The 11,581-nt window shown below is 45.0% G+C and overlaps 2 protein-coding genes across 2 annotated transcripts; both read right to left on the bottom strand.

Moving 5' to 3' along the window:
* Nucleotides 1–341: 341 nt before the first annotated feature.
* On the bottom strand, nucleotides 342–4,441 carry LOC123146084 (putative F-box protein PP2-B12). The gene is made up of 3 exons (XM_044565672.1): nucleotides 2,037–4,441; nucleotides 1,806–1,927; nucleotides 342–1,206 (listed from the first exon to the last, which is right to left on the bottom strand). Exons 1-3 carry the CDS (start codon nucleotides 2,322–2,324, stop codon nucleotides 660–662), a joined length of 957 nt encoding a protein of 318 aa, XP_044421607.1. The 5' UTR covers nucleotides 2,325–4,441; the 3' UTR covers nucleotides 342–659.
* A 229-nt stretch (nucleotides 4,442–4,670) lies between these two features.
* Nucleotides 4,671–11,122, bottom strand: LOC123146083 (translation initiation factor eIF-2B subunit epsilon). Its single transcript, XM_044565671.1, has 15 exons — nucleotides 10,849–11,122; nucleotides 10,545–10,784; nucleotides 9,556–9,870; nucleotides 9,306–9,413; nucleotides 8,979–9,171; nucleotides 8,399–8,661; nucleotides 8,156–8,285; nucleotides 7,963–8,036; nucleotides 7,567–7,812; nucleotides 7,422–7,495; nucleotides 6,660–6,751; nucleotides 6,246–6,328; nucleotides 5,650–5,721; nucleotides 5,363–5,488; nucleotides 4,671–5,048 (listed from the first exon to the last, which is right to left on the bottom strand). The coding sequence occupies exons 1-15, from the start codon at nucleotides 10,984–10,986 to the stop codon at nucleotides 4,992–4,994; spliced, it is 2,211 nt and encodes a 736-aa protein (XP_044421606.1). The 5' UTR covers nucleotides 10,987–11,122; the 3' UTR covers nucleotides 4,671–4,991.
* Between the last annotated feature and the right edge of the window lie 459 nt (nucleotides 11,123–11,581).

The following is an 11,581-nucleotide window of genomic DNA, read 5'->3' as shown; positions in this document are numbered from 1 at the left end:
CAGGGCTCCGGGTGAAAACCCTTGCCCACCTCGGACTCGACGGTGGCAACGCTTTGCGGCGTCTTCCTTTATGGGGGCGCTATCATGGAGCTTAGGTATCCCAGGGCATATCGTGATGTTTCATCAGGCCCTCCTATGCTATTTTTCAGCATCTTAGTCGTTTTTTGTTTTCACCTTTGGCGTTTTTCAGTCTCATTTCCGTTGTCCGGCTATCCCATGATTTTGATTTGTAAGAAGGCTTACTCACTACCTTGTATCGGTCGACCGTGCATTTGAATTTGTGATTTATCTATAAAATGGGACAAAAACCTGTTTCATGTAGAAGAGGAATATATACCATATCAATAGATGAACCATTTCTAAATAATTTGTTCAACGGTCAACAAAAGGATGAATTGCTTAAATTTTACAGGCTACGGCAACAACTCTACTACCCCGGCCCCATGCACCAATACATGTCCACATGCATGTGCCTTAATCCGGCACACACATATGCTTTTTGCATGCATGCATACATTGGTGCTCTGCGCATGCATGCAACCACGTAGTAAACGACGGACTTATGATCCGTTGATCATTTTCAGCATTAGTTCCTGCACTAATATATCCTTTGCTCTAGAATCCGCACGCAATTTTTTTCACGAAGCAAACCAGTCGAGTCAATTAGAGTTTGTGTGCTTGGGCCTTATCTCGATGCCCTGCACGATGAGCCCTCTCTTCCACCGCCGGCACTCCACCTCCTTGAGGCTCACCTCCACCACCCCGTCCTCCTCGCCGGCCACGGCGAACTCGCCCAGCTCGACCTCCGTCCACCCGTCGTCCCCTCTCCGCCGCGGGCACCTGATGTCCATGTCGGCCTCCCTGACCAGCTTCCACCCGTAGTTCTTCCGTGGCCGCACGTACTCTTGCCTCCGCCGGTGCATCGCCGTCTCCTCCTCCCCCTGCATGTGCTGCAGGCAGATAGTGTTCTCTGTCGACGTGGACGCGGCGGTCGATGTCGGCTTGGTACCGTTGCCGGAGATGACGACGGTGACAGTGGCCTTGGGCGGCAGGATTCCGATGTTGCACTCGAGGCCGTAGGAGTCATCGGCGATGGCATAGACGAGGTAGGCGGCGTACGTGGTCCTTGGGGAGAGCAGGGAGAGCTGCAGCTTCCCGGTGATCTCCAGCCAGCACACGTCCACAAGCTCGGCCACCTCCGGAAACCTAGAAATACACGAAGGGATCGGACATGATCAGATGCGTGTGCCAATCAATAATTCAATATTCAATAGCATGAACACGTAGGAACGAACATGCATGCAGGTAGGAGTACGTGCATGCATGCAAGCTGGTACGTTTCGACAGGTGTGTAGCAAGGCAGTGTCGTAAGAGGATGCCGTGTCTGAACAGAACAAGAAGACAGGGCACGCGTCAGAGGCTCAGAGCACGTTGTAAGGCGTGGGAAGAATTGTTCACTCTTAGGTTTTATTCGGTCAACAAAAACACACTTGCATGCGTTTGATAAACTATATAAGTGATTCCTTATTTTATTTGCTTGGTTGGTAGCGGCACCCGATCGACGCGGTACTTAGGAGCCAAGTAACTTTCGACTAATGCGGGCTCTTGCATCTATTCCCGTGGAATTTTATACTCTATCCCCTATATACGTTTTCAACGCATTTGTAGAAAGCGATGACCTCTGCTCCAGCGTATTGTTCACAGCATGCATGGTGTTCATATTTGGTAGCTAGTCAGCCTAGAGGTATCTGCCACGTACATGGACACTTAAGCAATGTAGCTAGATCAACATGGTGCGCGCGTACCGTGATCCGGGAAGGTCGGCAGTCCATATCCAGCAGGACGGGTCGTCGACCCACACGATGCTCAGCGCCCTAGCCGACAGCATCCAGCATTTGGCGCCGCTCCGCCTGTCCAGCCCGAAGCTCTGCACGTGCACCCCATGCCAATATCGATCGATCAGCAACTAGCAACTTTACTCACCTCCACTAACGATTACCAAGTTACCAACAATGCGAGCTCTAAGGTTAGTATACCATGGTGGCGCCGTCGAGGAGGACCGGGCGGCTGCAGAGCCGCGTGAAGAGCTCCTTCTTGGAGCGCCCAAGGTGGTCACCAGCATCGTCGGCGCGGGCGAGCACGGCGGCATGGTCGGGCGGCAGGAAGCGATCCCAGACGGCGTGGGAGTCGGCCGCGGCCCGGAACGCCGGGGACACGGCCGAGGAGCTGAGCGCGTCCCCCGGCGTCGTCATCGCGATCGCGTGCGCCACGCACTCCTCCGGCAGCCGGTAGATCGCCGCCGCCGCCGCCGCCGCACAGTCCATATATGCAAGTATGCAACCACAAAGCTGGCCCACAGAAGCTTCCTTAACTGACGACGCGATGGAGCACGTGGATTCGATGGATGGATTGGGAAATGGCGGCGCGCGGCGGGTGGTGTTATATAGCCATGCCGGGGAGGGTGGAGAGAGAAGCTTAAGGGCTAAGGCTCACGGCGGGGCGGCACAGTGAGTGGCTCGAGCTCGGTCGGAAGTTAGCTTAGCTATGGCTAGGGGAGCTTTGCTGACTCGGATCTGGGTTTGTTAAAACGTAAAGGGGTGGTGGTGTTCCAGCGGGAGATCCGGTGCGGTGTGCCCCGCACGTACTCCGTCGTCCCCCCCAAGGCTTTTCGATCTCTTTCTGGTCGACAGGCTGGTGACACGGCTTATCGCTAGCACGATCGATCTTGCACCCATGCATGCAGCCACTATCAAACGTCATCCAACGCCACGCGCGGCGTAGTGCATACTCTCTCTTTTGATGTGTGTTACTCGAAAAAACGTGAGAACTTCACGAAGGAGGATTGTGAATGCAATTTTCTTTTTTGTCTCTTTTTTGCGGGGAAAACTTGCAGTCTGTTCATCATCAATCATGGCAGTGCAACGAACACCAGCAATAAAAATTACATCCAGATTCGTAGACGACTACAAGCACTAAGCCTCTGCCTTTAGGTGGATTTTTTAAAAGCCTGACCAAACTTATAGTCAGTTTGACAATAAATTAGACTTATTTTATTTCCTAGAGCCTTCCCATCTTGATGGTGTTGTTTGTGGATGATTATTGGGCGTAGATTCTGGATAATGAGACTAGGGTTTGCAGGATTTGTCGGCGTGGCGGCTTCCTACATTGGGGTCCTTCAGCCGCATCGACACTAAGTTGATGCGTCCACCTATGCCGGCATGAGGCTTGCGAGATTTATTGATTATTGAGAGGTCGGGCTCTTGGACATATGGCTCTTTCTGTTGTGACAACTTCTTCATCGAGACAATGATCCGATAGGATCATGGCCTTGATGACTTCCCGCTCATGATCAACAATGTTAGGTTGGCTCTGGCGTTGGAGCGGTGTCTGGCAATGTGACATCAATCCGTTTGAGAGGAAGATCAGCCCACATGGACTTCAGTGTAATTTTTTTATTTTATAGGTTTCTTTGCACTAGCTGGTGGCGAGATCTTATAGATTTCACCTCTAGCCTACCCCAACTTGTTTGGACTAAAGGCTTTTGTTGATGGGTAACTTTGTACTGCTGGCATTCTATATAGATTGGCTTTTTGACAAAATAATAAAATTTTACTTACATTTTGGGATGGAAGAATTAGTAATGATAATAAAATAAAATGAAGTCTGTCCGAGACACTAATAATCACAATTTTAAATAAAAAATTGCAGTGTCAAATGTGACATCCTTGTAAGTATTTTACAAGTCGGGAACATTCTGGGTGGTTTCAAACGAGCACGAGCTCTTCCAATCAATGTCAAAATGTTGTCTTCTTTTCGCAGTATGCTCGGTTCTACGTGCCAGGGCAAAGGTCAATACCGTCGAGTCAGCAATGCTCTCAAGCTGACGCCCACCCTGATTCGCGAATAAACATGGTCAAGTCATCTTATACGTTAGGTGGTGAGACGTGCCTAACAGAGACGTACGGGCACTTGCCGGAAGCTTCTCTCCATCAAAGTAACCATCTCAAAAACTAAACAGCATGTCCACTTAAAAATTTATATATAAAAAATACGCTCCCTCCGTTTTATAAATGTACGCCTTTTTAGAGATTTTAATACAGACTACATAGGAATGTATATAGACATATTTTAGAGTGTAACCTCACTCATTTTGCTCTGTATGTAATCCATATTGGAATCTCTAAAAAGTCTTGTATTTAGGAACTGGTAAAATTAGGAGTGCACATGCAGAAGACAGAGGAGAGCAATGTGCAGAGCGTTTGCTTAGCGCAGTCCCTGCTCATCCGTTCCCGGAACAGGGGCTTTCCTTTCCCCCCTTGGGGCCCCAAGGACGTTTTGCTTCGGCCCGTTCAGTTGGCTGAGACAAAGCAGGATAGGCCGAGAGGCTTTAGGGGATCCGACGAGCAAAGAAAGGAAAAAACAGTGCTTTAACACAAGCCGTGGCCCTTTTGAGGTAAGATTAGTGGCGGATCTACGCAACCCACATGATCCCTTCGCCGCCTTTTGCGCCAGGAGACTCACACTCCCCCCAGCTTCCGCTGCTTTCCTTTCCTCCCCACTACACGCACAATCCATCCATCTCCCCGGCGGAAAGATAAAAGAAGAATCCATATCTTAGTGAAGCCTTTGCCAAAGATTTTGCTTGCCTGCGCGAGTCAGTGCTGGCTGGGTGCAAAGGGGAACACATGGATGGACAGCAAGTAAAACAAGTAGGCTTTTTTACTTGGAAGCACCAGCCAAGCAAAGCATGCACGAACGGAGAGTCGGGGAGGGTTATGTAACATATCTACACTCAACTGCGGGTCCATGTGTTGCTCGCCCCGCGCCTCACGGGCAAATGTTTCGCTCCACCCTCTCTTCTTTTGCCCTCCGATTGGTTAGGAACAAAACTGGAATTATGTTGTACAAACAAATCGAGCTTCCAAAACTTCCCGGGCGCAAACTCACCGGGAAACCACCCAGGTTGCACAACGCTGCGCTCCTCTCCGACTCTACTCTTCTTCATCGTCATCCTCGTCGTCTTCCTCCTCTTCAGCTTCCTTGAGCCACTGCCAAGGAAAATGAGTGACAAGTTAGTATGCTCAAGACAAGCAACCATCTCAGTGGGATTTAGCTTTGACAAGACATCATCATGTTTGAGACTTTGTTCTGCCAGCACAACAGATGGCACAAACCCAGTGCCGGAAATACAACCACCATCGTGCCAGGAGCTATTATAAATACAAGACACGCGGTTTGAATCATTCCCTCTGACGGAAGGTTTGAGATCATGAAAAACTACAGAAATAGAAAGACATAAACAGGCCAGGTAAATCTTACGCAAAATGGAAAAGGAGAACTCAGCTTAGTACAGTGAATATACCTTAATAAAAGCATCAGATTGTTTAACAAAAACTTTATCGGACTCGTCAGCATTTTCTTTTTCTTCCGCCCATCTCAAAATTGCATCTTCACTGACTACGTCCTTATCATAGAGGTAAGGCAAGACCTGCGTTCAATACAAGATTATCAAAACCAACAAAAACAGGATCATCAATTCTCAAACAGTGTACATTACCCAGCAGTGCAAACAAAACTACATATGTGCATCCAAAAATAAATAAAAATGGCACAGAACTCATCTGTAATCGAAATCGAATAGTTCTTTACCTTTGAGAACAGTGGAGAAAATTCTTTTGTGATATCTTGGCACATTTCCTCAAACTTCAATAGTATTTCCATCTAAATCACCATCACGAAATAATCCATTTAGCCCATGTCAAATACAAAAGACAAAAACAACTCAATAAGTCATAAAAATCCATAGGAAAACCCTGTTTTCAAACAGGACCTAAAACTTGACAACCACAGAAGAGGCCCTTCCAAGAGTCTCTCGTGCACCAACACAACAATTTGGAAATCTAATCACCACAACCACCATACTATATGCAACCACATGGCAAGAGCGGTGAGCTATCTCAAAATCACCATACTATATGCACATTGTGCAGATCAACATGTCATCAGGTCAAATAATTATATAAACGATTACTTCAGTAATATAATTTGCATATGCTCGAATAGCTGATAAAGGAACCTATGCTGACTCAATATGGAAGATAACTGACATGATTAAACCTGACAACGAACACACTGGACGCAATACCATTTTAAAATCAATAAACCTGATGGTATTTTTGAATTTTCAAGCAGATGTTACTCATGCAGACTTCAAGGTATTTATCCAGTATATCCTCGAGCCATACCTCCTCATCAACTGTCTTGGTGTAATTGCGTAAAAGATCCTTCCACTTGGCAAGTGCGTCGGCAGTTGTCTTTAGAAGATTATCTATATAAAGAGGGGGAGCAGGACAAATAAGCTTTTATTACCTTTCATCATGAGATCTAACAGCTATAGGAAAAAAGCATCCGATATCAAAAAGCGCATGACCCCAAAGTTCCACAGTTGGGATGAAACTGTCATGTTTGCACTTTGCAATTGAGGAAATGTAATGCTTTATGCAAAATCCTATGGACTTTACCACACTAAGCTCCTCTGTGAACTGGTTCTTTACTCTTACGGTTAAACGACCAAATGTCGTAGCTAATGATCAAATCATTATCCCAATTTGACATGCATCATGGTTCATAAAACTGCGAAATATCCCTAGAAATCATACCATTAGTAGATTGTGCAGCGACTAATGCACCCCTCATGATCGAATAGAAAACTGCTCCAGCACAATCAGCGTGTTGAAGGCTATAAGATAACCTGAAAAATAAGCACAAATTTGCAAACACAATCAGCATTATGACTATAAAAACTAGGCAAAATAAAGAATGGGCATACTCTATCAGTGATGTGAAGGATTAAACAAAACATTCTATACAACTAAGAAAATCATCTGGGCAGAAATCAAAGATACTAGTTAATTATCGGCAGGCTGTAAAATTAGAACAAGACACCGCAAACAACTTTCATACTCTATACAAGCTAAGCTAGTGCTTGGGAAACAGAGTGTTAATCCAAATTCAGATGCTCAATGAACATTACCAGCAAAAACAGTTTGTGGTTTTACACGGTGTGAAAAGCATGGCTGCAATATTTCTGCAGAATAAATTGTATATTGAACATTACTTCCAGCTACTTCAATGTTCCATATGAAAAGAAGTGATTATATCTCATCTTGAATTCTTGATATGTAGGAGTATATTTTAATTCTTTTTGACAAAACAAAATGTCCTTTGCAGCAAAACTGCAATTTCATCTGCTTGCATATCATTACTGTCTCAAAACGAAAATGAGAACTATAGCGCATTACCCATAAGTAATATGTTGTCCAGTTCAAACCATACTTAGGATGGCTGACTTATATGTGCATACTTGTTTACATTTAGTAGGCATTCACAAATATGTCTGTTGTGCAGAAAAGAGTTTATACCTGAGCGCATTGATTTCTAGTATCAAATTATCTTGATGAACCCCATCAAGTGCCCGCTGGAACGTCTCTTCGACCTAAGTAGGGTAAACAAATCAGCAAAGTGGAGACAAAAGGAGTATGAGAATCCCAAGTATATGCTACTAACTTCTTTCTCAAACTTAGTATAATCATCATCCTCAACCACACTGATCTCAGAATCATTGTCACGGTCTGCTTCAGATGGACGGTTGTTCAAGTCTTCTTCTGATCCTTCATCATCGTCAAAAGATACAGCATGCTGCAACTCTTGAAGCTTTTCTTTAGGAATCGGAGCAATTGATTGTCTCCACTCGTCCTGAATTCCAGTATCACCGCTTGCCCATATGTAACCAAGGACGCCAGAGGTACCAGTCTAAGCAATATCATAGACAGCAACAACAATGATTATAAAACCGAGACATGACAAATGTATCACCAGGGTGCCTGGATACAATCCTGACAACCACAGTAACGCAAGCATGGATTACAGAAATCATTGCACCAACTAAGAATAGAAGAATACCTCAGATGCCCCTAAGTCATCATCTTCACATATGATGGTCGGGTGGTCGGCATTACTCTTTGAGATGGAAAAGGCTGCAGTATAGAAAGCCAGTTTGCTAAGTAAAACTGAGTGATACATTCAAATCATCATAAGAATAAATTGAAAATGCATGTATGATCAAGAACAGAAATTTTAGGGTATGCAGACTTACGAGGACTATCTGTAATTCCAGAATTAGTGTCAGCATACTCAAGTTCCTCGTCACTATCTTCATTTGAAGGCTTGTTAAGTAGTGACACTTTTGAATAGGCAGGGACAACGACATTCTTTCCAACTTTAATCTAAAATGGTACAAATAAGAATTTAATCAATATCTGCAATGCTGCTGAATAGAAAATTGCAACTGCCTAAAGGAGAAGTGGATAGCATAGAGATGTAATATATAGCAACATACCTTAAATGACAGTATGCAGCCAGGCTCAACAATTGCCCCTGCCTTTAGATGAACATCATCACAGACTAAGGAGTTACTCACTTTGCACCCATCTTCAATTATGACATTATCCCATATATAGGAACCGTGAATGAGAACGTTTTTACCAATACTGCAACCTTCCCCAATTACCGAATTTGATATCTTGCACTGCTCTCCAATACTTGTCGCATTGCCAATAACAGAATTCGCACCAATTTGTGCAGAATGCGACAATGTAACATCTGGAAAAGATTTGATGAATGTGAACAGTTCATATGTAAAGGTGATGTTTTATAATTATACAGGACTCAACGATGACATACCTATAGACCTAAATGACAGGTAAAAGTTCATGCCCAAAAATCACAGTTTAAAACAGCCCATGAACCTTAAACAAAGAATTTTGATGATACTATGAACTAATATATTTCTTCATTCCAAATGAAACATATTGATTTGATAAATTCATCTAGATTTTGAGGAATGAATCAAGGAACAATATCAAACAAGGTACAGAAATAAATCTTTGTGGCTCTTTTCAGTACACAACTACGCGTACCTGATGCCTTGTAAATTCCTTGTCGGTGAAGTTTCATTTCATGACAGTTACCAAAAGATAACACGTCAGGCACCATAGGGTATGTCCATCTTTGTATTATATCTTTGCTCACCGCATCATAGCTCCTGAAATTATCTATTCTTGCAGCATAGCTGGAGCGTATTTCATGAGTATAGATTTTGTACCCCATAATCTGAAAGGATTGGCATGCCATTTGATTGTTACAAAAGAGACATGATAAGAGAGATGGCACTCAAGATACTGCACTGAAAATAAGCATCATGTTTTCTTGTCTTACATAGGTCAACTGATGGTGAACAGACTTACATCGTCAACTAGTAAACCCTTTACAAAATGACGTCGGAGATGTTGATAGTCAAAGTTATCGGTGAAAAGACTAAGGACTTCTGGCGAGCAGATATCAATATAGCAATCCTGTCAGCAAAAGGGGAAATTTACTAAGATCGATAAAACAAGATTTGAAGTACTGGAGAATCATGGCCTTAATAATATAGCAAAAAATGAGCTTGGAGAAAAACATATATCTGTTGTTTAATTAACAAGTTTGAAGGCAGACCTCCATGTTATTATGCAATTGGAGAGTAGGATTAGTGGCCAGTATATCCTTATCAATTGTCACACACAGGTGAGAGTTATCTGCCTTATCCTCATAATAAAGTAGCTCCTTTGTCTCAGGAGCTATCGCCATAACAATTTCATCATTGCCCAAACGTGTCTGGTGCGTTAGGATTGAAGGTTTTGAATGCTTTATAATCATAGTCATAACAGCAAGTGGATCCTTTTTCCTTCTGTCCTTGTGTTCCTGGAGAGCATCTTTTAAGCTCATGTTGCTGATTGTATCACCACTGATGAGAACAAAATCACCATTTATCTACATAAAACAGACGAATAGATGAAACAACTGAAAGTGTAAACGAAATGTCAGGCACACTGTCAGTATGTGAAAATTTCAGAATAGAACAAGAAAATAAGACTGCGCTATATATGTGTTACGATAATTGAGGCACAAGCGACAGCTATTAGGACAAAACAAGGGCACGTGATATTATTGCTAAGCAGGCACAGCAATCACAGAGCTAAGTGCATGAAAAATATCAAAATTGAGGCATTGAGCTGAACTAATGTGTTCAGTATGATGTTATAGTTAAAACCTTGAACAACTTTTTTGGGTAATAGCCATCAGACAGAAAAATGAATGCTAGGTTTTGCTCTGGATATTATTTAATATCATCATTTTTCCATCACAATCTCTTGCTGGCAGTAATTATTTCCCAAGTCCACACTATTAAGGCAACCAGTACCAAATGGGAGGCCACTGGAGTGACCTGGAATGACATGAAGTTATACAGTTTAAATCTACTTTCCTTCCTTGAATGAACTGGAATAACACCCCAAAATTTTCCCCAGGCTTCAGTTTCACATATGCTCACTGTCAGTTCTAGTCAACCGGCCAAGACAAATTGTTAAGCAGTAACATCAACAGACACTACAATTAATACTGCAGCCCTTCGTAATCCACAGGAAGGATGGAGATCAGAAACTCACAATGCCACGGCCATACATGACGCGGAGCGCGTCGCCTGCGCTGATGGCGTCGTGCGACTCGACGGCTGTGACGGCCATCTCCCGGGCCGCGGGCTTCCCTGTCCAGCCGGCCTCCTCCAGGTGCTCCTTGACCTGCTGCGCGTGCGCACTGCAGAAGACGAAGACCTCCTCCACCCCCGAGGTCTCCAGCCAGGACAGCGTGTAGTCGATCATCGGCACGTTCACCAGCGGCAGCAGCACCTGCGGGGACAGCGCAATTCAGGTGCCGCCGGGGGGTAGGGTTTGGGGGAGGGGGATGCGGTACCTTGGGGCGCTCGAGCGTGATGGGGCGGAACTTGAGCGTGAAGCTGTCGGCGAGGAGGACCGCCTGGAGGGGCGAGCGCGAGAGCTCGTCGGCGTCGTCCCCGGCGGCGGCCCCGCCGCGGGACTTCTTCTGGGACATGGCTGCGGCGGCGGCGGCGACGGGGAGGGATTGGGGAAGGTTTAGCTTTGGTCGCTCGCGCCGTCGTCGCCGCCGTGGCTCCGCTAGTGTGGCAGCAGGGAGGCGTAGTGGGTCGTACCTGGGCTTAGGACTTTGGGCTTTTTCAGGCTTATAGTGGGCTGGGTGGGTCATGCCTTTTACCTTCTTGCTTTAGGATGTCGATTCGTTCAGCCCATCTGTGCAGATCGAACTTGCCTAAAAAAACTGTGCAGATTGAACAAAGCTTGCATGCTCGATTTTAGAGAAAAGGCTTAGATTTTAGAGAATTTGAAATGTTTGTTTTTTACCAGAAAAACTGTCTTACTTATGTTTGCTTCGGTTCATCGACAATTTATGTGTCTAAAGAAGAAACAATGATAATTAATTAAGGGCACTGATAGGCGCCGGCGCGCCGGCCCAACACTTCGGCCGGTCACGCGCGGGCCGTCAGATTCTAGTACTCTGGTTCGTCAGATCTGGAAAAAAAATCACCCCAAAGGCTCCTTCTTGCAACACCGGTCGCCATTCGCATCTCGTGCGGCACCCGCATCTCACGCCACTCGTCGGGTGCGCGCCC

This window comes from Triticum aestivum, chromosome 6D, assembly GCF_018294505.1.
Source record: "Triticum aestivum cultivar Chinese Spring chromosome 6D, IWGSC CS RefSeq v2.1, whole genome shotgun sequence".
NCBI lineage: Eukaryota > Viridiplantae > Streptophyta > Magnoliopsida > Poales > Poaceae > Triticum > Triticum aestivum.
The sequence above is the reverse complement of the archived record's forward strand: the minus strand, read 5'-3'. Positions and strand labels throughout refer to the sequence as shown.